General features: G+C 41.8%; 2 protein-coding genes across 3 annotated transcripts; both read right to left on the minus strand.

Annotated features, from left to right (window-relative positions):
* Positions 1-239: 239 nt before the first annotated feature.
* LOC115169837 (flocculation protein FLO11) lies at positions 240-5984 on the minus strand. 2 transcript variants are annotated; one of them, XM_029725846.1, is made up of 7 exons: positions 5609-5984; positions 3056-3283; positions 2770-2904; positions 2190-2618; positions 1158-1352; positions 924-1012; positions 240-743 (listed from the first exon to the last, which is right to left on the minus strand). In XM_029725846.1, the coding sequence occupies exons 1-7, from the start codon at positions 5682-5684 to the stop codon at positions 660-662; spliced, it is 1236 nt and encodes a 411-aa protein (XP_029581706.1). In that variant the 5' UTR covers positions 5685-5984; the 3' UTR covers positions 240-659. The 2 variants fall into 2 exon arrangements, with proteins under 2 accessions (XP_029581706.1, XP_029581705.1); XM_029725845.1 differs by having other exon boundaries at positions 3056-3313.
* A 197-nt stretch (positions 5985-6181) lies between these two features.
* Positions 6182-27106, minus strand: LOC115169836 (zonadhesin-like). Its single transcript, XM_029725844.1, has 22 exons — positions 26915-27106; positions 26394-26434; positions 25813-26069; positions 22624-23176; positions 22227-22423; positions 21610-21990; positions 15536-15837; positions 15102-15367; positions 14649-14702; positions 14394-14531; positions 13858-14120; positions 13663-13747; positions 13482-13553; positions 13233-13370; positions 12388-12650; positions 12108-12192; positions 10291-12015; positions 9878-10086; positions 9622-9778; positions 8981-9360; positions 7685-7814; positions 6182-7210 (listed from the first exon to the last, which is right to left on the minus strand). The coding sequence occupies exons 1-22, from the start codon at positions 26989-26991 to the stop codon at positions 7077-7079; spliced, it is 5907 nt and encodes a 1968-aa protein (XP_029581704.1). The 5' UTR covers positions 26992-27106; the 3' UTR covers positions 6182-7076.
* Positions 27107-27308: the final 202 nt, after the last annotated feature.

Consider the following 27308-nt stretch of genomic DNA (forward strand, 5'->3'; position numbering starts at 1 on the left):
TATATACTGTATATACAGTATATATATTGACAATCCAATTGTTGCGCAGATTTTCCAAAATAACTTTTGTTTTGTAGCCTACAGGTGTATAGTGTCCCTTAGAGGCATCTTTACCTATTTGTTTTTAAACAAAGTCTAGTACCTCATGAATGCAAATTGTAAATAGCTGTTGTATTACAGCTTTTTGGGTGTTTTTAGATGGAAAATATAATTGTGACAAAAAGGGGTAAAAACAAATCTTTTGAAAGTCACTTATGAAAGTGCATTTATGACAGTGTTGATCCAAAAGTGGAAAGCTTCTTTTACTGTGCTTCTATTGGAGAGATGAAACGGTTATACTGCCTCCTTGTGACAAATGACTGAACAGCATTCTAAACCTATAATAGAATATGTCCATATGCTAAACTGACCAACATTCCTAAATAAGGTTAAATATAAATATAGGTTACAATTAATAGGCCATAGATGTAATTCTTCTGAAAAAGACTGAACCAAAATCAAAATGACTTAAAAGCGTAAGCTGGCATTGTTGATTTTCAAATGTAGGTTTATCTGTGGGGTCCAGACTATATTAGGGTTATATGATGAGGGTTAGTTCCAGGAATCTCAAAAGATTCTTTGGGTTACTGTAGAGACATGGTTTGGATTAAATGTTGGTCTCATATTCCTCTGATGTTCCTGATGCGCAGTGTGCAGTCGTTACAGTACTCTCTCTGTAGATTGGCTTGGACCTGCGCTGCAAACTGGAGAAGAAGAGTAGAATCAAGCAAGGAATAAAGGCTCTCCTGAATGTTATCTCGAACGGGTTGATATAATCTAGCCTGGAAGCCTACTTCTAAATGGTTGATACTGGTTATGTAGTAATGTTTTAGAAACATTAAGCCGTGTAAAAGTGTGAGTTGATAATTGTGAGCATCACTTACATTATGCAACGCCTCAATGATCTCCTCCTTACTTATGTCCCCAGCCGAAACTATAGAGACCCTCAAATGGGTGGTCAGAGTTTGGGTATCTGATTGAAAAAAATCACAATGTAATATGATCAGTTTTGAGATGATGATCCTAGCCATACTGAGCTGTAAACGATGCCCTTTACAAAATCAATCATGTTAATGCCATGATTCTTGAGCAACTTGGCAGTGGGAACTATAGCCTACCTTTCTGAGAGGTTATGATGTTCTTATGGTCTGCCTCAGTTGTTTCCTTGGAGACAGTATTCTGGAACAAGGTTGTTGTGACTGGTGGTGTTGTGTTACCAGTTGTGTCATCAGAATGACTGGTAATGGTCTGTACTAGGTTAGACACAGCAGGGACGGTATGTGTGGCTTGAAGAGTCCATGTTGATCCAAGTTCTGAAATAATCCATGTATATAACTAACACCTTGTCATGAAACTGCTGTATTCATTCTTGGTCCATACAACTAGGGAATAGGTGAGACTAGATGTTGTTTGACAGTTCAGATACTAAACAGTGGTGTAAAGTATTTGAGTAAAAATACTTTAAAGTACTACTTAAGTAATCTGTACTTTACTATTTATATTTTTGATTACTTTTACTCCACTACATTCGTAAAGAAAACAATATACTTTTAACTCCATACATTTCCCCTGACACCCAAAGGTACTCTTTACATTTTAAATGCTTAGCAGGACAGAAAATGGTCCAATTCACACACTTACCAAAATAACGTCCCTAATCATCCATAATGCCTCTGATCTGGAGGACTCACTCAACACAAATGCTTTGTTTGTAAATTATGTCTAAATGTTGGAGTGTGCCCCTGGCTATTCATACATTTAAAAAACAAGAAAATTGTACTGTCTGTTTTGCTTAATATAAGGAATTATAAATTATTCATACTTTTACTTTTACTTTTGATACTTAAGTATATTTTAGCAATTACATATTTAAAACCGAACACCAATAGACTTTACTCAAGTAGTATTTTACTGGGTGACTTTAACTTTTACTTGAGTCCTTTTCTATTAAGGTATCTTTACTTTTACTCAAGTATGACAATTGGGTGTTTTTTTCAGTACTGATACTAAACTAGATTAGTGAAGGCTGGGACTTTTGTGACTGTACTGCCCTCTACTGGTGACGGTGTAGTATTGCTGTGTTCTGTTATTGGCGCTGTTGTGTCTGTCGTTTTTGCCAGAACAGAATACTTGGATATCATCATACTCACCAACAGGAGTGGACGTTGTGACTTCTAGTGTGCTGCCATCTTCTGGTGAAGGTGTAGTACTGCTGTCTACTGCGTTAGACGGTAAAGGCATAGCACTGCTGTCTACTGATGGTGAAGGTGTGGAATTGTTGTCTACTGTGTTAGGCGCTGAAGTTGAAGTACTGCTGTCTACAGTGCTAGATGGTGAAGGTGTAGTATTGCTGTCTACTGTGTTAGATGGTTTAGGTGTAATATTGCTGTCTACTGTGCTAGATGGTAAAGGTGTAGTATTGCTGTCTACCGTGTTAGATGGTTTAGGTGTAATATTGCTGTCTACAGTGTTAGATGGTGAAAGTGTAGTACTTCTGTCTACTGTGTTAGATGGTTTAGGTGTAGTATTGCTGTCTACTATTCTTGGCTCTTGTGTGACTGGCTTTGGAGTGGTGGACGCTTTAGAAAACAAGGAAATGATGGCAGTTAGAAAGTCACGATTCAAACAACCGACTGTTGAGAAAACATGTCATATGTTATGAAATAAGTATAATTTCAACTGGTTGCTTTTGTATGTACTGATAGGACTGGTATTCTATCTGTCCCTCACGTTGTGTGCAGGTGGTCCTGTAGTCATGACAGCAGTCTCCATACAGCTCACAGGCCTGGTCACAGAAACAGCTTCCTCTAATACAGCTGCTACTCGGCCCCAAACAACACAGAACTGGAGGAGATGAGCATCTGTCTGGAAAACAATGGAATAGTGAACACTGAGGCTTCACCTTGTAAAAAGCTAGCCACACTTCTTACAAGTGATCATTATACTGCAGGCCTTCTTATTGCGTTAATATCACTTAGAGACTCCCGTTGAACAGGCAAGTGGGGTATTTACTCACCCTGTGATAGGGTCGATTGGGTTATTGTGGTAGGTAGGCTTGAGGTGTTGATGGTGGTATTAGAGGTGGAGTCACCCTCTTGGGGCCTGGTTGTGGTGCCTGAAACATGGCTGGTCAGACTACTGCTGGGGTCCTGGGTGGAAGTAGCCATGCTGGGTCGAGCAGAGGTGGGGGTAGAACGGGTAGTTGGGTGGGATGCGTTCACAGGGCTGTAGTCAGTCTGAGTAGCTGTTGTATGGGTTGGAGAGATAGCTGTAACTAAAGAGAGAAGACAGTGAACGCTATCTAAATGATGACACATCCCTTTAAATCATATCTTGTGTTAGTAGTGTGTGCCCATTGTATAGTAAGGCAGTTGACTGACAGATGGGCTGACATCCAGACAGACACCCACACAACACAAGCTATATTAAAGAGATGTGACAACAACAAGTTCAGTGTTATAGTGGCATTCTTCCGCCTAGACGTGAGGTCTCAAGTATCAAGCTATTCACTTATCAGACTAGTCAATATTCCTTACACTGATTTGCACCTTCACTATGATCTCATATTTTGAAGATGAAAAATGGACTGAACATACAGTGCTGTGAAAAAGTATTTGCCCCTTCCTGATTTCTTATTTATTTGCACATTTCTCACACTTAAACGTTTCAGATCAAACAAATTGAAATATTACACAAAGATAACCCAAGTAAACACAAAATGCAGTTCTTAAGTGATGGTTTTATTTATTAAGGGAAAAAAGCCATCTGAACCTTCATGGCCCTATGTGAAAAGGTAATATCCCCCTAAACCTAATAACTGGTTATGCCACCCTCAGCAGCAACAACTGCAATCAAGCGTTTGCGATAACTGGCAATGAGCCTTTCACATCGCTGTGGAGGATTTTTTTTAATTCAGCCACATTGGAGTGTTTTTGAGCATGAACCGCCTTTTTAAGGTCACGCCACAGCATCTCAATCGTATTCAAGTCCGAACTTTGACTAGGCCACTCCAAAACCTTCATTTTGTTTTATGTAAGCCATCCAGAGGTGGACTTGCTGGTGTGTTTTGGATCATTGTCCTGCTGCAGAACCCAAGTGCGCTTTAGCTTGAGGTCACAAACTGATGGCCGGACATTCTCCTTCAGGATGTTTTGGTAGAGAGCAGAATTCATGGTTCCATCAATCACAGCAAGTCGTCCAGGTCCTAATGCAGCAAAGCAGCCCCAGACCATCACACTACCACCACCATATTTGACTGTTGGTATGATGTTCTTTTTCTGAAATGCTGTGTTACTTTTACACCAGATGTAACGGGACGCACACCTTCCAAAAAGTTGAACTTTTGTCTCGTCAGTCCACAGAATATTTTCCCAAAAGTCTTGGGGATCAAGATCTTTTTTCCCAAAAGTGAGACGAGCCTTTATGCTCTTTTTGGTCAGCAGTAGTTTTCGCCTTGGAACTCTGCCATGGATGCCATTTTTGCCAAGTCTCTTTCTTGTGGTTGAGTCATGAACCCCGACCTTAACTGAGGCAAGTGAGGCCTGCAGTTCTTTAGATGTTGTTGTGGGTTCTTTTGTGACCTCTTGGATGAGTCGTCGCTGTGCTCTTGGGATAATTTTGGTAGGCCGGCCACTCCTGGGAATGTTCACCACTGTTCCAAATGTTCTCCATTTGTGGATAATGGCTCTCACCATGGTTCACTGGAGTCCCAAAGCTTTAGAAATGGCGTTGTAACCCTTTCCAGACTGATAGATGTCAATTACTTTGTTTCTCATCTGTTCCTGAATTTCTTTGGATCGCAACATGATGTCTTGCTTTTTGAGATCTTTTGGCCTACTTCACTTTGTCAGACAGGTTCTATTTAAGTGATTTCTTGATTCATCAGGTCTGGCAGTAATCAGGCCTGGGTGTGGCTAGTGAAATTGAACTCAGCTTTCCAAAAAATGTGATTAACCACAGTAAATTCATGATTTAACAAGAGGGGGCAATTACTTTGTCACATTGGGCCATGAAGGTTTGGATAGCTATTTTCCCTTAATAAATAAAAGTATCACTTAAAAACTGCATTTTGTGTCTACTTGGGTTTTCTTTGTGTAATATTAAAATATGTTTGATGATCTGAAATATTTAAGTGTGACAAATGTGCAAAAAAATAAGAAATCAGGAAGGGGGCAAATACTTTTTCACAGCACTGTAGATGTTTGCCTAGTAAGTTATATAGATATGGTGACAGATAAATCTGATCAGTAAGAGAAAAGTGATATATTATTGTTATAACACAAAATTATACTTTCTTACGTCATGCAATAATGGACTACACTTTTTATATGTGATTATCGTATATCTTGGACTTTGAAACATTGTAAGCTTCATATCAATCTTTTTAGAATTTCAACATTGGCTATCAAGTTAAATCATACTTTCTGCCCACACCCATCAGATCTTTAGGAGGAAACATCAACAAACAATAAACATTTCAAAATGATGTCTAATATAACCCAATATTCTAAATAAAAACAACATCAAATAGATTGTATGTCAATAACTGTCCTTTCCCTTTGTTCCCTACCTGTTGACAAGGTCCCCTGTGTATAGGGAAGAAGAATCAGCATCAGAAGCACGATGTGTACGGTAGACCCATCCATCCTACTGTCTTACAGCCAAATGTGGTGAACATTCATTTATGTGGGTATGAATGAATACACTGGCAATCATACACACGGTCGCACACGTATGCAGACAAACGCAGAGTGAGTAATCCCATGGTTTGCTAGGTGCACAAACACATATTTTCCTTCAAGTTTGGTAATATCCTATTACCTCAGACGTGACACCACAGTCGTATCTGTTTCCCTAAAAGTCACAGTGGCGTCTACTGGTTTAGTAACAAGAACATTCTTTTCATTATTGGTTCATGTTTGACATGTAAGGAATGGTGTGTATTTCCTCTGACTAGACCAATGGAGGCACACATGACCAGACTGATTGAGGAAATAAATAATACACCATAACCAGGGCCCACAGTTTTTCGAGTTTTTCAAGTCACATGAGTTACAACCACGGCCTCTTTGTTATCCCTTATTTAAACTGGACTTCCCTATTGCTTTCAACACATACACAATCGGTGCAGTGTGAATAATTATTTATTATTTAGAAGATCTCATAAAATTCATATCAATCATAGATATATAATTCAAGAAATAAAACATACATTCAGTGGGATAAAACATCAGCTAAAACACTTGCATCCTTCGTTTACATAGTTTTCTATTATCATACAGTAATATTGCACATTACAGTCACTGAACTATTGGACATCAGCCTAAAGCTAAAGGAATGTGGGCTTTTGAATATATAGTACACATTAGCAGTAATACACAAATATGTAACTTGTGTACATTGATTCATACACTAGGTGAACTGTGCAAAGAACCTACAGTAAGACTGAAAGAGATCTCAGAAGGCATACAGGTGGGTCATAAGCCACAGTAACAACAGGATTTAAACCAACAGTCATATAGAAGAAGTAGAATACTTCATTGATCAATTTTCCATACAGTCCACAAAAACTCAAGCTTTTTTTGTTTAACCCAAGTACTTTCAAATACACTGTGTCCATTGTAGGAAGGAAAGTGTCTGCCTATGAGAAGAATATTACACAATCAATGGTCTTGATGCATGGAGGTCAGGTTACTGGCCATAGACAACGTTACGAAGGGAAGATGAAAACAAAAGAACGAGCATTCAGTCTTGGTGCTCTTTAAATATGTAACATATGCAATCAATAAAAAATAAGAATGACTAGCATTGTTCCCCAATAAATCAAACCTCTCTGCTTGGTAGAGCAATAATTAAAGTGAAACTTGAAATTCTAAAAAAGTTAAATAAGGAGTGACAACTGGGGGAGTTCCTAATATGGATGCCGTACTGTACACTCCGCACAATATATGGCAGACAATAACATGGTAGTTGTAGCTAGTACTGGTTTCTGTGACTACATACTTCCATGTAATGCTCAGTCTGTCCTCCGTCACTCTCTAGCTCTCTCTGAACTCCTTGATGCTCTTGGCCTGGTTAACGTCGGGCTTCATCATATCGTTCTTCTTCTTGCCGTCAAAGTTGCCACACAGGCCGCCCACCCTCCCCTTGTAGGTGTGGGGCAGGATGATCTCTACAGAAAGTAAGCACATGGATATCAGTTTACTGCAATACATAAAGCAGTTTACTGCATATCATAAAGCAGTTTACTGTATGTCATAAAGCAGTTTACTGCATATCATAAAGCAGTTTACTGAATATCATAAAGCAGTTTACTGCATATCATAAAGCAGTTTACTGTATGTCATAAAGCAGTTTACTGCATATCATAAAGCAGTTTACTGAATATCATAAAGCAGTTTACTGCATATCATAAAGTCGTTTACTGAATACCATAAAGCAGTTTTGTTGTCTTGTTAACACATTTTCACCAAGATATGAAAAAAGGTGTCAATGATGGCGATAATATTATGATTATATTATCTGTACACAGATAAAGCCATATTGTGTGGTCTGTACAGCTGTCTTGCTGTCCTATCATTAGAGCCACTACTGAGATACCACTTATTTAAACTCTCCTTTGGCTGTACTATAACAGTAGTGTTACCTGCTCTGCTGTCTCCATCAAACTCCACGGAGAGGCCGAAGTCTGTCTTCAGGAAAATACGAGAGGAACGCTCCAGAATCCTCAGACCACCTGCTGGTGAGACAGGGGCACGGGTGCTCCTACCGTCCAGCTAGAGAGAGGGAGAGAAAGAGAACAAGTTAAGAAGTGAAAATATTATATATGACTAGTCCTGCATTCCTCTGAATTTCAGAGTGTACTACAACCCTGTCATGAACCATTTATTTGATACTGCACAGATAAGGCTCAACCAGTGCCCGAGCGACTGCCCTTTTGCCCTCCTATGAAGAAGTGCCCTTGCAGCTTGTGGATTTTTGGAATTACTTTTGAATTTTATTTTGAGTCTCTTGATTTTTTGTTAAAATTTTAAATGTAACGAATTGCACATCAATCTAGATAATTTCTTAAACTCTTGAATCTCAGAATATTATACCCCTCCCTGCCTTCCCGCCTCAGATTGCACTCGTCTGACTTGCATGCAGTGGCTACCGGCTGCAGGCACCAGACGGGGAGACGTGAATACTGGTAGGAGGCTACTTTAGAGTTGGATCTGTTTCCCACTGTTGGGGACAAAGAATGGGGCAATCTGACTGCTTGTTAGTAAGAGGCAGATGTCAGCAACAGAACAAACTTAAATGAAATCAAGTCAAATATAGTTTTTGTTTGCCTTTTTTATTTTGAGCACCTGCCCTCCCAATGGGCTGTGCATGGTTTTGCCACACGCGCTCACACATCTCATGTGTATTTACTGTTTTCTATACTATTGTACGGTATCTCATTCACTTTATAATGCTGACATATCTGGCATTACTCATCTCATATGTATATACTGTTTTTGCTATACAATTCTACTGTGTCCTAGTCCGTTCCGCTCTGACATCGCTCGTCCATACTGTATGTATATAGTCTTAATTCATTCCTACTGAGATTTGTGTGTATTGGGTATACTGTATGTTGTGTAATTTGTTAGATAGTACCTGTTAGATATTACTGCACTGTTGGAGCTAGAAGCACAAGCATTTCACTACACCCGCAATAACATCTGCTAATCATGTGTATGTGACCAATACAATTTGATTTGTAACAATTCTAACACCTAGACAGAGATAATGTTTTAGAGAGGTGTTCAATATGACATGGGGCAACTGATTACAAAACGCTGAGGATGAAAAACCCTAGAAAGACCGCTATAAATAATATATAAAGAGAAGTACAGGCTATGAATTGCCTTTTACTGTACTTGCCATTTTACGTAACGTATATGTCCAGAATACTTACAACAAGTTTCCTGTTGTTTCTGAACTCCACTGTGTGGTTATAGACTCTGATCTTCAGTCCTCTGAGTCGCAGACGGTTGTCGTTCTCTTTGCTGTGATCATGGCTGTCTTCATTGCTGTCCCTTTCCTTGCTGTCTTTATGCTTGTCATCCTCGTCATTGCTGTCACCATGACTACTGTCACCATGCCTACTGTCACCATGACTGTCAACACCATCCTGGTTGACGATCTCAATGATGGCCTCGATGTAGACGTCTGGCTGGTTCTTGGAAAGGCCTGTGGTCTGGACCAGAATGTAGGAGTTTCTGCCCTCAAAGTCGTGCTTCATGTTGTCAAAAGTTCTGTACTCTGGCTCTCCATTGATAGAGCACTCGCTGAAGTCTGGAAGGCAACAGTAGGGACATCATCATCATTAGTGCATCATTAGTGCATAGGCATAGCCGCGGGAATTAGGGGTGCTGAGGGTGCTGCAGCACCCCCTAAAAATGACAATTAAAATAATTGAATATATTAATATATAACTTCTTTTTTTTAAATTAAAAATCCCAGAAATAGTGCAATGGGCCTGGAGTAAGATATAGCCGTCTGTAGCATGGGAAAACATTTTTCCAGCCCATTGAACCAGTCAAGTGTGGCCTATACCTGTTGACTTGCAGAAATACTGTCCGGCTTCATTCTGAAAACAGACGGTATCCTCATCACACCCATTTTCATCGTCGCAGTCAATCTCCCCCACACCATCACCTTCATCACACTCACACTTTTGATGGCAGTGCTCAGTGTACCAGTTCTCTTTAAACTGAAATCAAATACATCATTAAAGTAATTACACTGCACCTGTTACACATATAACTAGGTAGCTACATCTAAAAACAGAATTTTGTGCTGGGTTACTCACGTTATGACTGTTGCCATTGCTGCCCACACAGCCACACTGCTGGATGGGCACACACACCCTCTGTTTGAGAACAAAGCCGTCGTCACATACACAACCCTGTACACAGGGCTCGTCAGCACGGCAGTCGGGCGGGCCGTGGAGGTGCTTACAGGTGGGCTGGCAGGCGGAGATGCAGGAGATGTAATGGCTGTTCTTCAGGCAAGATGGCGCTAGAGAGAAAATAACAAATACGATGTTGAGTGTAAAGAATATGTATCACACTGACTGCAAGTATAAGTACAGAGATTACATTTCCCTTGTACTTAGTGTTTTTCCATTTGGAAAAGACAGATTGTATAAAACTTGTTTTAAAGGAGGGGTATGTGATGAATGAAGATTGTAACTTTGTGTTATCGAAGGACACAAAGACTTACTTGGTCTTGCTGTGGTGGGCGATTGTGGTCTTGCAGTTGTTGGTCTTGGTGGTCGTGGTCTTTCAGTTGTTGGTTGTAGGGTTTGTGGTCTTCCTGTTGTTGGTCTAGGTGGTCTTGGTCTTTCAGTTGTTGGTCTTGGTGGTCGTAGTCTTTCAGTTGTTGGTCTTGGGGGTCGTGGTCTTTCGGTTGTTGGTCTTGGTGGTCGTGGTCTTTCAGTTGTTGGTCTAGGTGGTCGTGGTCTTTCAGTTGTTGGTCTAGGTGGTCTTCGTCTTTCATTTGTTGGTCTAGGTGGTTGTGGTCTTTCAGTTGTTGGTCTTGGTGTTTCTGGTCTTTCAGTTGTTGGTCTTGGTGTTTCTGGTCTTGCAGTTGTTGGTCTTGGTCTTTCTGGTCTTTCAGTTGTTGGTCTTGGTGTTTCTGGTCTTGCAGTTGTTGGTCTTGGTGTTTCTGGTCCTTCAGTTGTTGGTCTTGGTGTTTCTGGTCTTGCAGTTGTTGGTCTTGGTGTTTCTGGTCTTTCAGTTCTTGGTCTTGGTGTTTCTGGTCTTTCAGTTGTTGGTCTTGGTGTTTCTGGTCTTTCAGTTGTTGGTCTTGGTGTTTCTGGTCTTGCAGTTGTTGGTCTTGGTGTTTCTGGTCTTGCAGTTGTTGGTCTTGGTGTTTCTGGTCTATCAGTTGTTGGTCTTGGTGTTTCTGGTCTTGCAGTTGTTGGTCTTGGTGTTTCTGGTCTTTCAGTTCTTGGTCTTGGTGTTTCTGGTCTTGCAGTTGTTGGTCTAGGTGGTCGTAGTTTTTCAGTTGTTGGTCTTGGTGTTTCTGGTCTTGCAGTTGTTGGTCTTGGTGTTTCTGGTCTTGCAGTTGTTGGTCTTGGTGTTTCTGGTCTTGCAGTTGTTGGTCTTGGTGTTTCTGGTCTATCAGTTGTTATTCTTGGTGTTTCTGGTCTATCAGTTGTTGGTCTAGGTGGTCGTGGTCTTTCAGTTGTTGGTCTAGGTGGTCGTGGTCCTTCAGTTGTTGGTCTTGGTGTTTCTGGTCTTGCAGTTGTTGGTCTTGGTGTTTCTGGTCTATCAGTTGTTGGTCTGGGTGTTTCTGGTCTATCAGTTGTTGGTCTAGGTGGTCGTGGTCCTTCAGTTGTTGGTCTTGGTGTTTCTGGTCTTGCAGTTGTTGGTCTTGGTGTTTTTGGTCTATCAGTTGTTGGTCTTGGTGTTTCTGGTCTTGCAGTTGTTGGTCTTGGTGTTTCTGGTCTTTCAGTTCTTGGTCTTGGTGTTTCTGGTCTTGCAGTTGTTGGTCTAGGTGGTCGTGGTCTTTCAGTTGTTGGTCTTGGTGTTTCTGGTCTTGCAGTTGTTGGTCTTGGTGTTTCTGGTCTATCAGTTGTTGGTCTGGGTGGTCGTGGTCTTTCAGTTGTTGGTCTAGGTGGTCGTGGTCTTTCAGTTGTTGGTCTAGGTGGTTGTGGTCCTTCAGTTGTTGGTCTTGGTGTTTCTGGTCTTGCAGTTGTTGGTCTTGGTGTTTCTGGTCTATCAGTTGTTGGTCTTGGTGTTTCTGGTCTATCAGTTGTTGGTCTAGGTGGTCGTGGTCCTTCAGTTGTTGGTCTTGGTGTTTCTGGTCTATCAGTTGTTGGTGGTTGTGGCCTAGTTGTTGTGGGTGGTTCAGGTCTTGTAGCAATTGGAGCTGGTGCAGTGGTGGACTTGTCCACTGGAGGGAGTACAGGTTTCTCTGTTGGTGTTGGTGGCTTAATCAAGTCTAGAAGATAAAATAATATCCAAATTATGACAATGACCCCAAACATGGTTGTGTTTTTGACCAATATGAACTATAGAGGGAGTGACCCTTACCTGCACAACGTCCACGATGCAGAGATACATCATCTATAGTCACGTCGGACTGATCAGTGGTGCCTCTGTGGCCCTCGAAGATGATCTGAGATCAAAGTAATAGCCAAGGGGAAAAATTCATAATAGCAAATTGATATATAACAAACAGGTAAAGTAAACACATTTTGTCAAAAGGACCTCTGGATGAACGGTAGTACACAAGTCCGAGCTAGTCTTTAAATTACAACATACAGGGTGGAAAAGGCCAGGGGCTACACCAAGACCAAGGTCACATCACTACCTGGAAAGGTCCAGTGGTCATCAGATCCACCTGAGCCCGTTGCCATGAGTCTCCCTGGTTGTTCCTCTTCCCCCACACCCCATCCACGTAGCGGCCCTGGAGCAGGTAGACGTGCAGACCCATGGTCTCGGCCGAGCCAGACATGTGGTACCAGAACTGCAGACACTGAGGACCAGGGTCAGAACACTCAGAGCTAAGGAGGCGAGCCATGTCTCCGCTAGACACACTGTTGGCCTCGATGTACAAGTAGTGACCAAATGGACCTGCAGATTATAGGTGAGAGTAGATTAGATAAGATTAGAGCTGGGGTCACAGGGCCTCCTGAGTGGCGCAGCATTCTAAGGCACTGCATCACAGTGCTTCTAGGCGTCAATACAGACCCGGGTTCGATCCCGGGTGTTAAGAAGCGCGGTTAGGCGGGTCATGTTTCAGAGGACCATTGACTCAACCTTTGCTTCACGAGCCCGTTGGGGAGTTGCAGCGATAAGAGAAGATTGAAAAAGGGGGAAAAAAGAGATGGGGTCTCATGAAATTCCTTTAGATTTTATTAGGGGTTCTAACAGCAATGGGACAGGTCAGATTGTTTATGTAAGGGTGTAGGTCTAACGATATAGCCATTGCAGTTAATTGAGCAAAAAGAATAGTTGAGGGTAAGTCTTTCAATCCAATTTGGACTTTCAGGTCCGTTGTTTGAGTTTCTGAATTTTTCCACCATTACAATGCATTAAAAAGCATTACAATGCCCAACAATAAGCATATTGGTGCACATTCAGGCGGTAGCCCCGACCGGGACTGAAACCTGCGTCCAGTGACTGTCAAGCCAAACACATCCTACGAACACCTACTTCCTTTTGTGTGGTCAGCTGATGGCCCAGTCATGGCAGTGGGGGTGGAGCCACTGTGCCTTGTCCAATCAAAAACATCTGTCATCAGCTGGGTAAAACCGCAGAGGTCCTGCTCGAAAGCGCAATCAAGGTTGCAGACTGAACGGGGAACATTTGGAACATTTGTAAATGTCAACATGAGTCTGAAATTTTTACATATTATTCTGAAATATCTTTCCATAAGAAAATGTGTCTATAGATGTTACGTACCTGGGTGTGGGGCAACTCCTCCATCAACTGAGGAAGGAACTGAAGCTCCACTTATAGCACCAATCGAAGAACCTGCCAGAGGAAGCAAAGGAATGGCATTGGTCATAAAGAGTGAACGTTTTCTTATCTGACATTCAGGGATTAGATAAAGCACGTGTCCCTATGATAATTAAAAGCTCACCTGAGCATGATTCATAGTGGATGGAGACGTCATCAAATGCCACATCAGACTGAGGGTCAGAGCCTCGTATTCCCTCCATAATGATCTGAAACAGAGACCTTTTGTGTTGGATGAAAAACAATCTCCCCTCTCTTTATAAAATCACAATCTTTTCACACTAGTTAACCCTCTAAAACCTCTGTGACCTTCTCCTACCTTGAATGACCCATCGATTATAATATCCACTTCTGCCGGATACCATGTGGAGCCCTGGTTGTTGGCTTTGGACCACAGTTTTTTGTTTCTGTTGTGCTGGTCAAGCTGGTAGACATTGAGAGCCATGGCTGTGGCCTGTCCGTACATGTGGTACCAGAAGCGCAGGCAGTATCGGCCTGGCCCGTTTTGGCACTTAGGGCTCATCATACGGGCAGAGTCTCCGTGGTAAACACCGTCACCCTCAATGTACATGTAGGAGCCACCTGACCAACAAACACACACAGACACTCTTTAACATCACGACTCACAGCATATTAGTTCTGAAATGGCTTGCTTCCATGGTGTCTATGGTATCTTCTATGTAGACAGGTATTTATATATCACTATCTGTACAAGTCGAAAGGCTACAACCATGTATTGACGCATTCATTGAATAATGTGCAATCTCAGAAACAGTGACTGATGCACATTTGAACATTGAGATTGGATCTGGGTGTGTAAGATATTTTTTTTGTCACAACCATGTAACCTCTCACCTCCTGTGGTATGGTCCTGGGTTGGCCCTGTGAGGTCAGATGGGGTTGGGCCTCTCAATCTCCTCCAATCAAAACTGTCCTGAATAATTTGCTCCCACCCACACTCGCTGTTGTCAAAGTTGCAGTCTAGAGGACAAACTGTAGGAGGCAGAACCATAGAAAAATCTGTCATCAAATTAACCAGCTGGTATAAAAGGCATGGAAATGCTGCCATTGATCAATTTGATACAAAAATAATGTGGTCAAGGTTCTTACGTTCCTTGTCAGGTGTTGTAACTGGTGGTATTGTGGGAGGGCCAGGTAGACTATCTACAATGATAAGACAGACAGCAAGGTTTTTCACAGGAACACATTGGACAAGCCTCAGGTTCAGGTGGATGTGAGGGAGGGCAATGTAAGAGAAGTAGGGCGGAGGGGAGGAGGAAAAAAAGGGCAGGAATTAGGGATGAAAGTGGGGAAGGAAAAGAAGAATGGAGTAAGGAATGGATCTAAGTTCAAGACTACAGCAAAAAGCTAAGTGTACAATGATGGATGGGGTGAGCAAACTCCATACAATCATGGTACGGCGTTCATATTATGATAGCCTCACCGTAGTAGTGGGTCCATAACCAAATATAAATTAGATTAAAACCTAAAGATTGCCTCTAAACCCAATCCATCACCATCGTCATCATCATTACGAAAACAACACCATCAAAAAACACTCACCACAGGCGGTGTCGTTCCACCAGGGAGGCAGGGTCACATTGGCCACTTCACAGGTGGTCACATAAGACCTCAGAGAGTAACATGTCACATGCATGTTCCCGCCGGAGGCACAGTGGTCGGACATACAGCTGTCGATGTAGGGTGTGGGGTGGACGAAGGGGTGGCAGGGCTTGAAGGATTCGCTCAGCAGTTTGGAACACTCCCGGTAGCCCTGTTCGTCCAAATGGGAGTCACATGGTTGGGGGGCAGGGGGGGAGGCAACACATCTAGGGTAGAAGGGAAAGGAGAGGAGATCAGTGGTGGACTGGATTTGTTCATAGAATAGTGTTGATGACACAACAACGGATCCGCATTTCAGATTATGCACCGGATATAGTCAAACCGAATGACCTAGGTACGTTACCGTTATGGTTTAAAACAATTAACCCACTCACCGATCGTCTTCTGAACTATTCACTCTCCAGCTGTTGGCGAACGTGACCACGTTAGTCTCGGGTTTGGTGCCGTTAGGGGTCAGGAAGTCATCCCCCTGGTCGTCGGAGTAGGTACCACAAAGGCCGCACATCTTACCCTTGTAGCGCTCGTCCAGCTGCAGGAAAAGCCTGCTCTGGTTGTCCAGCAGCATCCGGAGGCCAAAAGTCGTCTCCATGACAATGTACTGCTTCTTCTTGTACAGCTTCACCTCGCCGTATGTTCCGTTTACTGTAACAGGAAGATGCTGCCAAACATGGTTCACCTACAGTGGAGAGTAGGGAAGGGCAGGGAAGGGTAGAGTAGAGTAAGGTAGAGTGGAGCCAAGTAAAATAGATGACAGTAGAACTGAATTAAATTGAACTGTTGTTGGAGTAATGTACAGTACCAGTCAAAAGTTTGGACACACCTACTCATTCAAGGGTTTTTCTTTATTTTTACTATTTTCTACATTATAGAAAAATAGTGAAGACATTAAAACTATGAAATAACACATATGGAATCATGTAGTAACCCAAAAAGTGTTAAACAAATGAAAATATATTTTATATTCTTCAAAGTAGCCACCATTTGCCTTGATGACAGCTTTGCACACTCTTGCCATTCTCTCAACCAGCTTCCTGAGGTAGTCATCTGGAACACATTTCAATTAACAGGTGTGCCTTGTTAAAAGTTAATTAATGCGTTTGGGACAATCAGTTGTGTTGTGACAAGGTAGGGGTGTTATACAGAAGATTTGGTAAAAGACCAAGTCCATATTATGGCAAGAACAGCTCAAATATGGCAAGAACAGCCCATCATTACTTCAAGACATGAAGGTCATTCAATCCATAACATTTCAAGAACTTTGAAAGTTTCTTCAAGTGCAGTCGCAAAAACTATCAAGTGCTATGATGAAACTGGCTCTCATGAGGACCGCCACAGGAAAGGAAGACCCAGAGTTACCTCTGCTGCAAAGGATAAGTTCATTAGAGTTACCAGCCTCAGAAATTGCAGCCCAAACAAATGCTTCACAGAGTTCAAGTAACAGACATATCTCAACATCAACTGTTCAGAGGGGACTGCGTGAATCAGGCCTTCATGGTTGAATTGCTGCAAAGAAACCACTAACAAGCGACACCAATAACAAGAAGAGGCTTGCTTGGACCAAGAAACACGAGCAAAGAACTTTAGACCGGTGGAAATCTGTCCTTTGGTCTGTTGAGTCTAAATTTGCTATTTTTGGTTCCAACAGCCGTGTCTTTGTGAGATGCAGAGTAGGTGAACCGATGATCTCTGCATGTGTGGTTCCCACCGTGAAGCATGGAGGAGGTGTGATGGTGCGGGGGTGCTTTACTGGTGACACTGTCAGTGATTTATTTAGAATTCAAGGCACACTTAACCAGCATGGCTACCACAGCATTGTGCAGCAATTTGCCATCCCATCTGGTTTGAGCTTAGTGGAACTATCATTTGTTTTCAACAGGACAATGACCCAACACACCTCCAGGCTGTGTAATGGCTATTTGACCAAGAAGAAGAGTGGTGGAGTGCTGCATCAGATGACCTGGCCTTCACAATCACCCGACTTCAACCCAATTGAGATGGTTTGGGATGAGTTGTACCGCAGAGTGAAGGAAAAGCAGCCAACAAGTGTTTAGCATATGTGGGGATGCCTTCAAGACTGTTGGAAAAGCATTCCAGGTGAAGCTGGTTGAGAGAATGCCAAGAGTGTGTTATATATGGGGGATACAATCTTCCCAGGTTTGCAGATTTTGCTGCGAGGATGCAGAGTCATTAGATCATTTATTTTGGTACTGTCCATATGTAGCTCGTTTTTGGTCACAGGTCCAGGAATGTCTGAAGTATTACAACATTTACCTAGAGCTAACGCTACAGATAGCAATTCTGGGTGATTTGAAAAGTCATAGTCAATCGATCAATAATATAATCATTATTTTAGCAAAAATGTTTATCTTTAATTTACAATCTGTAGAAACTATGAGAATAGAAAGGTTCAGTACTTTTGTGAAGCATCACAGCACAGTTGAAAAATATATGGCAAATATAAATCCAATATGGATGGTGTTTTAAGAGATATATGGGAGGGGCTGAATGGAGCTGATGGGTGGGACTAATAATAACAAGATAATACATGTAAAACATTCGGGGTCTGTAAAATGTATATAGGTTCAGAACTTTTGTGAAATAGCACAGTTACAAATATATGGCAAATAGAAATCAAACTGGATGGACATCAGAAATAGAGGAAGGCCAGGACTAAAAACAAAGAAAATATAACTACTGTAAAATAGATTGTGTCTGTAAAATGTGTATAGTATGAATAAGCTGGAAGTAGAAGCCTAAGTGTTATTGTTTATTAGTTTACTCCAATTGGTAGATTTTGCGGGGAACAACAAAGGAAGGTATATTCTTAAAAAAGTGAGTATATGTATATATGTATATATGTTCGTGTGTATGTGTATGTATGTGTATATGTATGAATGTTTATACAGCTGAAGTGGGAAGTTTACATGCACTTAGGTTGGAGTCATTAAAACTTGTTTTTCAACCACTCCACAAATTTCTTGTTAACAAACTATGGTTTTGGCAAGTCGGTTAGGACATCTACTTTGTGCATGACATAAGCAATTTTTCCAACAATTGTTTACAGACATATTATTTCACATATAATTCATTGTATCACAATTCCAGTGGGTCAGAAGTTAACATACACTAAGTTGACTGTGCCTTTAAACAGCTTGGAAAATTCCAGAAAATTATGTCATGGCTTTAGAAGCTTCTGATAGGCTAATTAAAATGATTTGAGTCAATTGGAGGTACCTGTGGATGTATTTCAAGGCGTACCTTCAAACTCAGTGCCTCTTTGCTTGACATCATGGGGAAATCAAAATAAATCAGCCAAGACCTCAGAAAGAAAATTGTAGACCTCCAAAAGTCTGGTTCATCCTTGGGAGCAATTTCCAAACACCTGAAGGTACCACGTTCATCTGTACAAACAATAGTATGCAAGTATAAACACCATGGGACCACGCCGCCCTTCATACCGCTTAGGAAGGAGACGCGTTCTGTCTCCTACAGACGAACGTACTTTGGTGCGAAAAGTGCAAATCAATCCCAGAACAACAGCAAAGGACCTTGTGAAGATGCTGGAGGAAACAGGTACAAAAGTATTTATATCCACAGTAAAACGAGTCCTATATCGACATAACCTGAAAGGCCGCTCAGCAAGGAAGAAGCCACTGCTCCAAACCCACCATAAAAAGCCAGGCTACAGTTTGCAACTGCACATGGGGACAAAGAGTGTACTTTTTGGAGAAACGTCCTCTGGTCTGATGAAACAAAAATGTAAAATGTTTGGCCATAATGACCATCGTTACATTTGGAGGAAACAGGGGGAGGATTGCAAGCCGAAGAACACCATCCCAACCGTGAAGCATGGGGGTGGCAGCATCATGTTGTGGGGATGCTTTGCTGCAGGAGGGACTGGTGCACTTCACAAAATAGATGGCATCATGAGGCAAGAAAATGATGTGGATATATTGAAGCAACATCTCAAGACATCAGTCAGAAAGTTAAAGCTTGGTCGCAAATGGGTCTTCCAAATGGACAATGACCCCTAGTGTACTTCCAAAGTTGTGGCCAAATGGCTTCAGGACAACAAAGTCAAGGTATTGGAGTGGCCATCAAAAAGCCCTGACCTCAAGCCTATAAAAAATTTGTGGGCAGAACTAAAAAAGCATATGCGAGCAAGGAGGCCTACAACCTGACTCAGTTACACCAGCTCTGTCAGGAGGAACGGGCCAAAATTCACCCAACTTATTGTGGGAAGCTTGTGGAAGGCTACCCTAAAGGTTTGACCCAAGTTAAACAATTTAAAGGCAAAAATAAATATATACAGTTGAAGTTGGAAGTTTACATACACCTTAGCCAAATACATTTAAAATCAGTTTTCACAATTCCTGACATTTAATCCTGGTAAATATTCCCTGTCTTAGGTCAGTTGGGATCACCACTTTATTTTAAGAATGTGAAATGTCAGAATAATAGTAGAGAGAATGATTTATATCAGCTTTTATTTCTTTCATCACATTCCCAGTAGGTCAGAAGTTTACATACACTCAATTAGTATTTGGTAGCATTGCCTTTAAATTGTTTAACTTGGGTCAAACTTTTTTTTAAGGTCAGGGCTTTGTTTGTGATGGCCACTCCAATACCTTGACTTTGTTGTCCTTAAGCCATTTTGCGACAACTTTGGAAGTACGCTTGGGGTCATTGTCCATTTGGAAGACCCATTAGCGACCAAGCTATAACTTCCTGACTGATGTCTTCAGATGTTTCTTCAATATATCCACATAATTTTCTTGCCTCATGATGCCATCTATTTTGTGAAGTGCACCAGTTCCTCCTGCAGCAAAGCATCCCCACAACATGATGCTGCCACCCCCATGCTTCACGGTTGGGATGGTGTTCGTCAGCTTGCAAGCCTCCCCCTTTTTCCTCCAAACATAACGATGGTCATTACGGCCAAACCGTTCTATTTTTGTTCCATCAGATCAGAGGACATTTCTCCAAAAAGTATGATCTTTCTCCCCATGTGCTGTTGCAAACCATAGTCTGGCTTTTTTATGGCGGTTTTGGAGCAGTGGCTTCTTCCTTTCTGAGCGGCCTTTCAGGTTATGTCGATATAGGACTCGTTTTACAGTGGATATACATACTTTTGTACCTGTTTCCTCCAGCATCTTCACAAGGTCCTTTGCTGTTGTTCTGGGATTGATTTGCACTTTTCGCACTAAAGTACGTTCATCTCTAGGAGACAGAACGTGTCACCATCCTGAGCGGTAGGACGGCTGCGTGGTCCCATGGTGTTTAGAATTGCGTACTATTGTTTGTACAGATGAACGGGGTACCTTCAGGCGTTTGGAAATTGCTCCCAAGGATGAACCAGACTTGTTGAGGTCTACAATTTCTTTCTGAAGTCTTGGCTGATTTATTTTGATTTTTCCATGATGTCAAGCAAAGAGGCACTGAGCTTGAAGGTAGGCCTTGAAATACATCCACAGGTACACCTCCAATTGACTCAAATAATGTCAATTAGCTTATCAGAAGCTTCTAAAGCCATGACATCATTTTCTGGAATTTTCCAAGCTGTTTAAAGGCACAGTCAACTTGGTGTGTGTAAACTTCTGACCCACTGGAATTGTGATTCAGTGAATTATAAGTGAAATAATCTGTCTATAAACAAATGTTGAAAAAATTATTTGTGTCATGCACATAGTAGATGTCTTAACCGACTTGTCAAAACTATAGTTTGTTAACATGTTATTTGTGGAGTGGTTGAAAAACGAGTTTCAATGACTCGAACCTAAGTCTATGTAAACTTCTGATTTCAACTGTATATATATATGTGTGTGTATGTGTATATATATAGATTTACCTCCAAAATATATGGGTGATTGGAAATGATGCTGACAATTACATTGATGGACGCAACAGTCTATCTGCAATATTAAAGCTGATCCACCCCCTAAAAATATATCTTTATATACAATTATAAATAATAAGAAGAAAAAAAAGAGTGTGCAAAGTTGTCATCAAGACAAAGGGTGGCTACATTGAAGAATCTTGTTTAACACTATTTTGGTTTCTACATGATTCCATATGTGTTATTTCATAGTTTTGATATCTTCACTATTTTTCTACAATGTCGAAAATAGTAAAAATAATGAAAAGCCCTTGAATGAGTTGGTGTGTCCAAACTTTTGACTGGTACTGTATGTCTCCACCATCTCACAGGACAAATTGTAGACACTAAAGCACACTGAATTGTCACAAATACAAATGAAGACATATAATGGATAGGCATAGTTAGATTCTGTACTACTAGTCTACATAAAGTTTATTTGACCTGTCATGCCAAAACAATACAGAACAGTGGGGAGGGCTTAGTGGGAATCCAGTGGGTCAGCAATGCATGCTAATGTTATCACAACAAGTAAAGAAAGATTATTCAGAATTTTGTAGTTTTCATGCTTACTGTGGCACTGTAGTTTTGCATCTTCACATGCAGATCGCTTGTCTCCAGAACCACTGCGCCCAGCTTGGCACTGCTCTCGTTTTTGGGGTTCCAGTTCTGGCCCGTCACTGAGAACTGGACGGGTGTGTATCCGCCGCAAGTCTTGGCCAAGGTATAGCTGCAGCCCCCCTGGAAGGTGTATGCCTTGCCATCGAAGGTGATGTAGTGGGGGTCTCCGTAGACATGGCATGTGACCGGGTTGGAGAGGAAGCAACCGTTGACCCCCTCCTTGACCTTGCACACCTCGTCGGCCGCGCAGGAGGAAGCAGCACACTGGAGTCTGTCCCCACCCATACACTGGCACACACGATCACACTCACCTTCCATGAACGTCTCTCCTCTCTAGAAAGGGGTGAAGAAAAGAGATTGATGAACAGAACATTCTCTGTGTGTGTGTGTGTGTGTGCTTCTGTCTGTCTGTCTGTCTGTCTGTCTGTCTGTCTGTCTGTCTGTCTGTCTGTCTGTCTGTCTGTCTGTCTGTCTGTCTGTCTGTCTGTCTGTCTGTCTGTCTGTCTGTCTGTCTGTCTGTCTGTCTGTCTGTCTGTCTGTCTGTCTGTGTGCGTGTTAACATTCCCTACTTCATAGTGTTCTCCCTTTATCCAGCAGCCGCAGTCCTCTGCAGGTACACAACTTCCCCCGCTGAGCTTGAAGCCTGGGTCACACACACATCTCTCTTCACACCTCCCACACGCCCCTGGATTATCCATGCTGGAGCAGACCTCAGGGCAGCCCTTAGCACAGGCATTGTAGTGGCTGTTCGCACCACACTCCAGAGCTGGGGGAGGAAGAGAGAGAGAGATGAGACAAAAATCTGGTCATGGTGTAAAAGAGGGCTATCATCATCCTCATCACCACCATCATCATCATCATCATCGTCGTCATCATCATCAAGTTCTCTCCAACTTCACCAGTTAATAAGAGCAAACTGTTTACTACAACAGGAAGGTTAAAAGAGGAAACCATAAAACAACTTACGACACATAGTCGAGTTCCTCCAGGCTGGTACGAGCACCCCGGCCTTGAGACACATATCAGAGTAAGACTGCAGGGCTTCACACAGCACCTCTAGGTCACCATCCGCTCCACACATCCCCGCCACACAGCTCCGGAAGTAGCTCTCTGCTCCCAGAACAGACTGGCAGCCAGAGAAAGGCCCCTGCCTGGAGACCAGGGACCCACAGTATGGCTCGCTGGCGTACTGCGCCTCCTCAGTTGGTTGACAGTCAAGAGGGACGACGGTCAAGTCACAGGCCTCGCTCTGCCAGTTCTGGCCCAATGTGGCAGAGTCTTCGGCCTCGGAACTGCCAGGTGTGCGGTAATCATCGTCTCTCAGGTGGTTGAAGTTCCCACACATGCCACAGACTTTACCGGAGTACAATACGGGAACGGTGATATGGACAGCACCGGCGTCGTCGTAGGATACAAAAAGGTTGAAGTTTGTCTCCACAACGATGGAAGCGGCGTTGCCTTGTATGTTGACAGTGCCACCATTGAGGCTCAGAGGGAGTTTCCTCCAAATGCCGTTGACCTGAAAACATGATACAGATTAGTGTGCTTGAAAGACTTTGGTCTTTCTTTGCCGTTCGCACATCTATGGTAGTATGTAGTAAATATTTACTGGATCAAGGTGTTCAATACTTTGGAATAGGGGACAAAATACTAATACCCTAATGGCCCATAAAACTTTGAAAAACCTGATAAGGTTTCATATTATTGTACATTATTGTGTAACAGAACTTTGAACTCATCTGAACTTAGTTGTATTGTAAATACTTTTTAAGATATCAGTTCATGGAAACAGCAGATACAGTGAGCTCCAAAAGAATAGGGACAGTGACAAATGTTTTATTGTTTTGGCTCTGTACTTCAGCAGTTTGGATTTGCAATAATATAATGATTATGAGGGTATTTCATCAATATCGGATTAACTGTTTAGAAATTACAGCACTTTTTGTACATAGTCTCCATATTTTAGGGGCCCAAATGTATTGGGACAAATTCACTTATATGTATTTTAAAGTAGTAAAAAGTGAAGTATTTGGTCCAATATTCATAGCACACAATGACTACATCAAGCTTGTGACTGTACACATTTGTTGGATGCATTTGCTGTTTGTTTTGATTGTGTTTCAGATGATTTTGTATGTTTCTAAACATTTCTACATTGTGGATGCTACCATGATTACGGATAATCCTGAATGAATCATGAATAATGATGATTGAGAAAGTTACAGAGGGTCAGTGGCATTGTCTGCATAAATGGCTGCATATTTGCATTTCACAGGAGAGAAACACACCATATCTGTGGCAATCTCGATGAAGAGATGTTCCCCCAGAAGTCCTGGGGTCACTGACACCAGGAGACGTGTGATGACTGATGAAAATGTGAATTGACTAAATGAATGTTACTGTGCGAATTACATTTTCGTGTTTGATTTGTTTCAAGAGCTCATAAAGAGCTGCACATTTGGATATGTCTAACTGCATTGTATGTTTTCTGGTTGATGCATTTTTAAAGTGACAGATTGAAATTGATTGTTGGGTTGATTGGTTATCAGGCACATTCCTGTTGTCTGGTCAGAACATTCCAATTCAGTTGATTAGATTAGAATCTGGGTGTGTTGTTCCTGCCTTTTGTTTTCACTAGCAAAGAGCTCAGAAATGTTAATTCAGGTTGGGGATGCGTTCCCACTTGAATTTGGTTAAAAGGGCAGTGAATTCGTTCATACTTTGAGAACTTGCTACCAAGCTCCTGTGTGTATCAGACACACATCGTTTTTTCTCTTATAGGTTATTCTGAACTGAAGACACGTGTAACAACTTTAAGTCTTCACCTATCGGTTACTTACTCTGCGTTATTCTCTAATGTATCATGTATTTCATGTACACTGTAATTGTTTGATTGTCAATTATTTTGTGACTAATAAATTCTAATTGTTGAATTGAGTAAATGCATTCCTCGTTTTACAGAGTCATTCTTTGATTGACTATAAGCCTGTAATGCAATAGGTCTATTGATAGTGGTTATATACACTAAACACATATCACATGCTTGGGTACCACCTTGACATCCCTGATCTGCTGGCCTCAATAACTTAATGCTAGAACATTGGTTGCCAGGATTAGCTATTTGCATCTAGTCTTAATAATTGCATAACGGTGCAAGGTAGACATTATAGTCATACTGAGTCGGTGATCCAATGATTCGCTATCTTGCTAGGTCCTCCAGAGACCCACAGGGCCTGTTGCAGTCATTCACATCATATTGGACTCAGATTGATGACTGTAGTTTAGTATTATTAAACATCATTTCTACTTTATGGTTGGATCATTTTTATACATCTACATAATGGTGACCCCTCATCCTCAGTTGATAGGGATTTCCACCAACCTCCAACCCTGTTATTGTAATGGTGAGAGGGTTTGCATGTCTTGGGGGTATGATATTTGTGCGGCTGTAACTTTCTCACTCATCATTATTCACGATTCATTCAGGATTATCCGTAATCATGGTAGAATCCACATTAATGTAGAAGTGTTTAGAAACATATTATGTTTTTATTTACAATAAAAGTGACTCCAAAATGACACAACACATTATTTACCATTCATTTCTATTTGGCACAAAATCATCTGAAACCCAACCAAAACAAACAGCAAATGCATCCAACAAATTTGTAGTCACAAGCTTGATGTAGTCATTGTGTGTTATAAATATGGGACCAAATACTTCACTTTTTACTACTTTAATACACATAGAAGGGAATTTGTCCCAATACTTGTGTTCCCCTAAAATGGGGGACTATGTACAACAAGATGAAAATACCCTCAAATTAAAGCTAACAGTCTGCACTTTAACCTCATAGTCATTGTATAATTTCAAATCCAAAGTGATGGAGTACAGGGCCAAAACAACAACAAAACATGTTACTGTCCCAATACTTTTGGAGCTCACTGTATATCTACGTTTAGACCCAGTGACTTAGTTTAGCACTATTATGCAGTGACTCAATTACAAATAGCACAACTAAAGTCAGGATATTTTATATTATGTAAGATTAACGTGGTCAGTTGGAATTTGCAAGACTAAATCACACGTGAAAGTGATTAGAACCAATAAACCATTATAACCCATTTTATAATAACAACCTACACGGTACTCACCATGACCCGGTGGTTTTGTCTCTTGTGCAGGGAGACCCAGAGGTTCTCCACTTCCACCTTGACCTGCTGAACAGCAGACACGGAGGAGTTCCCTCTCAGCTCATTCTCCACCTCCACACTGAAGTGGGACAGGGGTGTCTCAGAGGGCGCAGAGGGCGAGCACACCCGGGTCAGGACGTAGGTACAGGGTCCCACGAAGCGGAAGTTGGCCCCGTCAAAGGTGCTGTAGTGGGGGTTGCTGTGGACAGTGCAGGTCCCTGAGAGAGAGAGAGAGAGAGAGAGAGAGAGAGAGAGAGAGAGAGAGAGAAAGAAAATGTACAATGTTTAATACACTATTCTGTGTTTTGGCTTTTAATAAAGGTGTTTTTCTCCAAAGTTACTGTAGCAAGAAAATGGTGGTGTGGATGACACTGGAATTAAGGATGTGAACTGCACACAAGTGTAGCCTATAAGCCAGACTGATGAATAGGTTGCTAGTTCTACTGACAAATCCCATTTCTCCTTAGCAATCATTGTGTTGTTTGAAAAAAAAAACAGCAAAACAATGCTAAGCATTATTTGTTTTTAAAACTATTTCGCACCTGCATCTGTCCTGGTAACTGATGAGCTGTCACCTTCAATGCTGAAGGAAGAAAAACAACATCAGGATCAAATCAAAACATTGGAAGAGAAATGGATATCAAAGTAAAACACTTTGTTTGCCTGTCAATACATCAACATCATAACCTCGACGTCATGGTGCTATCAGAGAACAAGTTGCAAACAAAAGTTCAGCATTTTGTATTATTAATAATAATGTGGACATAATAAGGACTTAGACAGTAATCATAGGAGTGAAAGACAGATGCAGCCAGAGAGAGAGAGAGAGAGGGGAGGGAAGAGGGGGCAGAAAAGAGAGAGAGGGACACACAAACACATAGAGCCCCAGTGTCCGATACCTATGCCAAGGCAGATGGATGGATGGATGGATGGAGGGAGGGAGGGAGGGAGGGAGGAAGGGAGTGTGTTGGAGAAGAAGGGAAAGTGATAGAGAGAGAGTAACTAAAAGTATGTTAGATGCTAGACATTAGACCAAGAGATACAGTATGATAGTGAGACCCACCTTGCGTTGGTTCCTGCCTGCAGCAGGCAGAGGAGGGCTGCTGTAGCCACCAACCCAGTGTTGGTGCCTCCTAGCATGGCTGTTCTCCTTGCTGTGGTCCCTTATGGAGGCTAGAGATAAAACACTCTTTGCACTCTTTGTACAGAGAGAGTGGAAAGTACTGAGTCTCAGAGTGTTGTCAGGTCTCACTCTGATTCTGACTGGGGAGAGGAGAGCAGGCAGGCTTTTATAAGGGGGAAGCACACACCTGATAAGGTAAAACCCAGAGCAGTGGGCGGGTAAAGTAGAAAATGGGGGTGGTCAGGTGTATGGTGTCAGACATTGAATTGACGAATTGATTGAGAAACAGTTACTATAAAGAGTGTCAGTCCCCAGGTCAGGGATTTAGTATAGG

The sequence above is a fragment of the Salmo trutta genome, chromosome 31 (assembly GCF_901001165.1).
Source record: "Salmo trutta chromosome 31, fSalTru1.1, whole genome shotgun sequence".
Lineage (NCBI taxonomy): Eukaryota > Metazoa > Chordata > Actinopteri > Salmoniformes > Salmonidae > Salmo > Salmo trutta.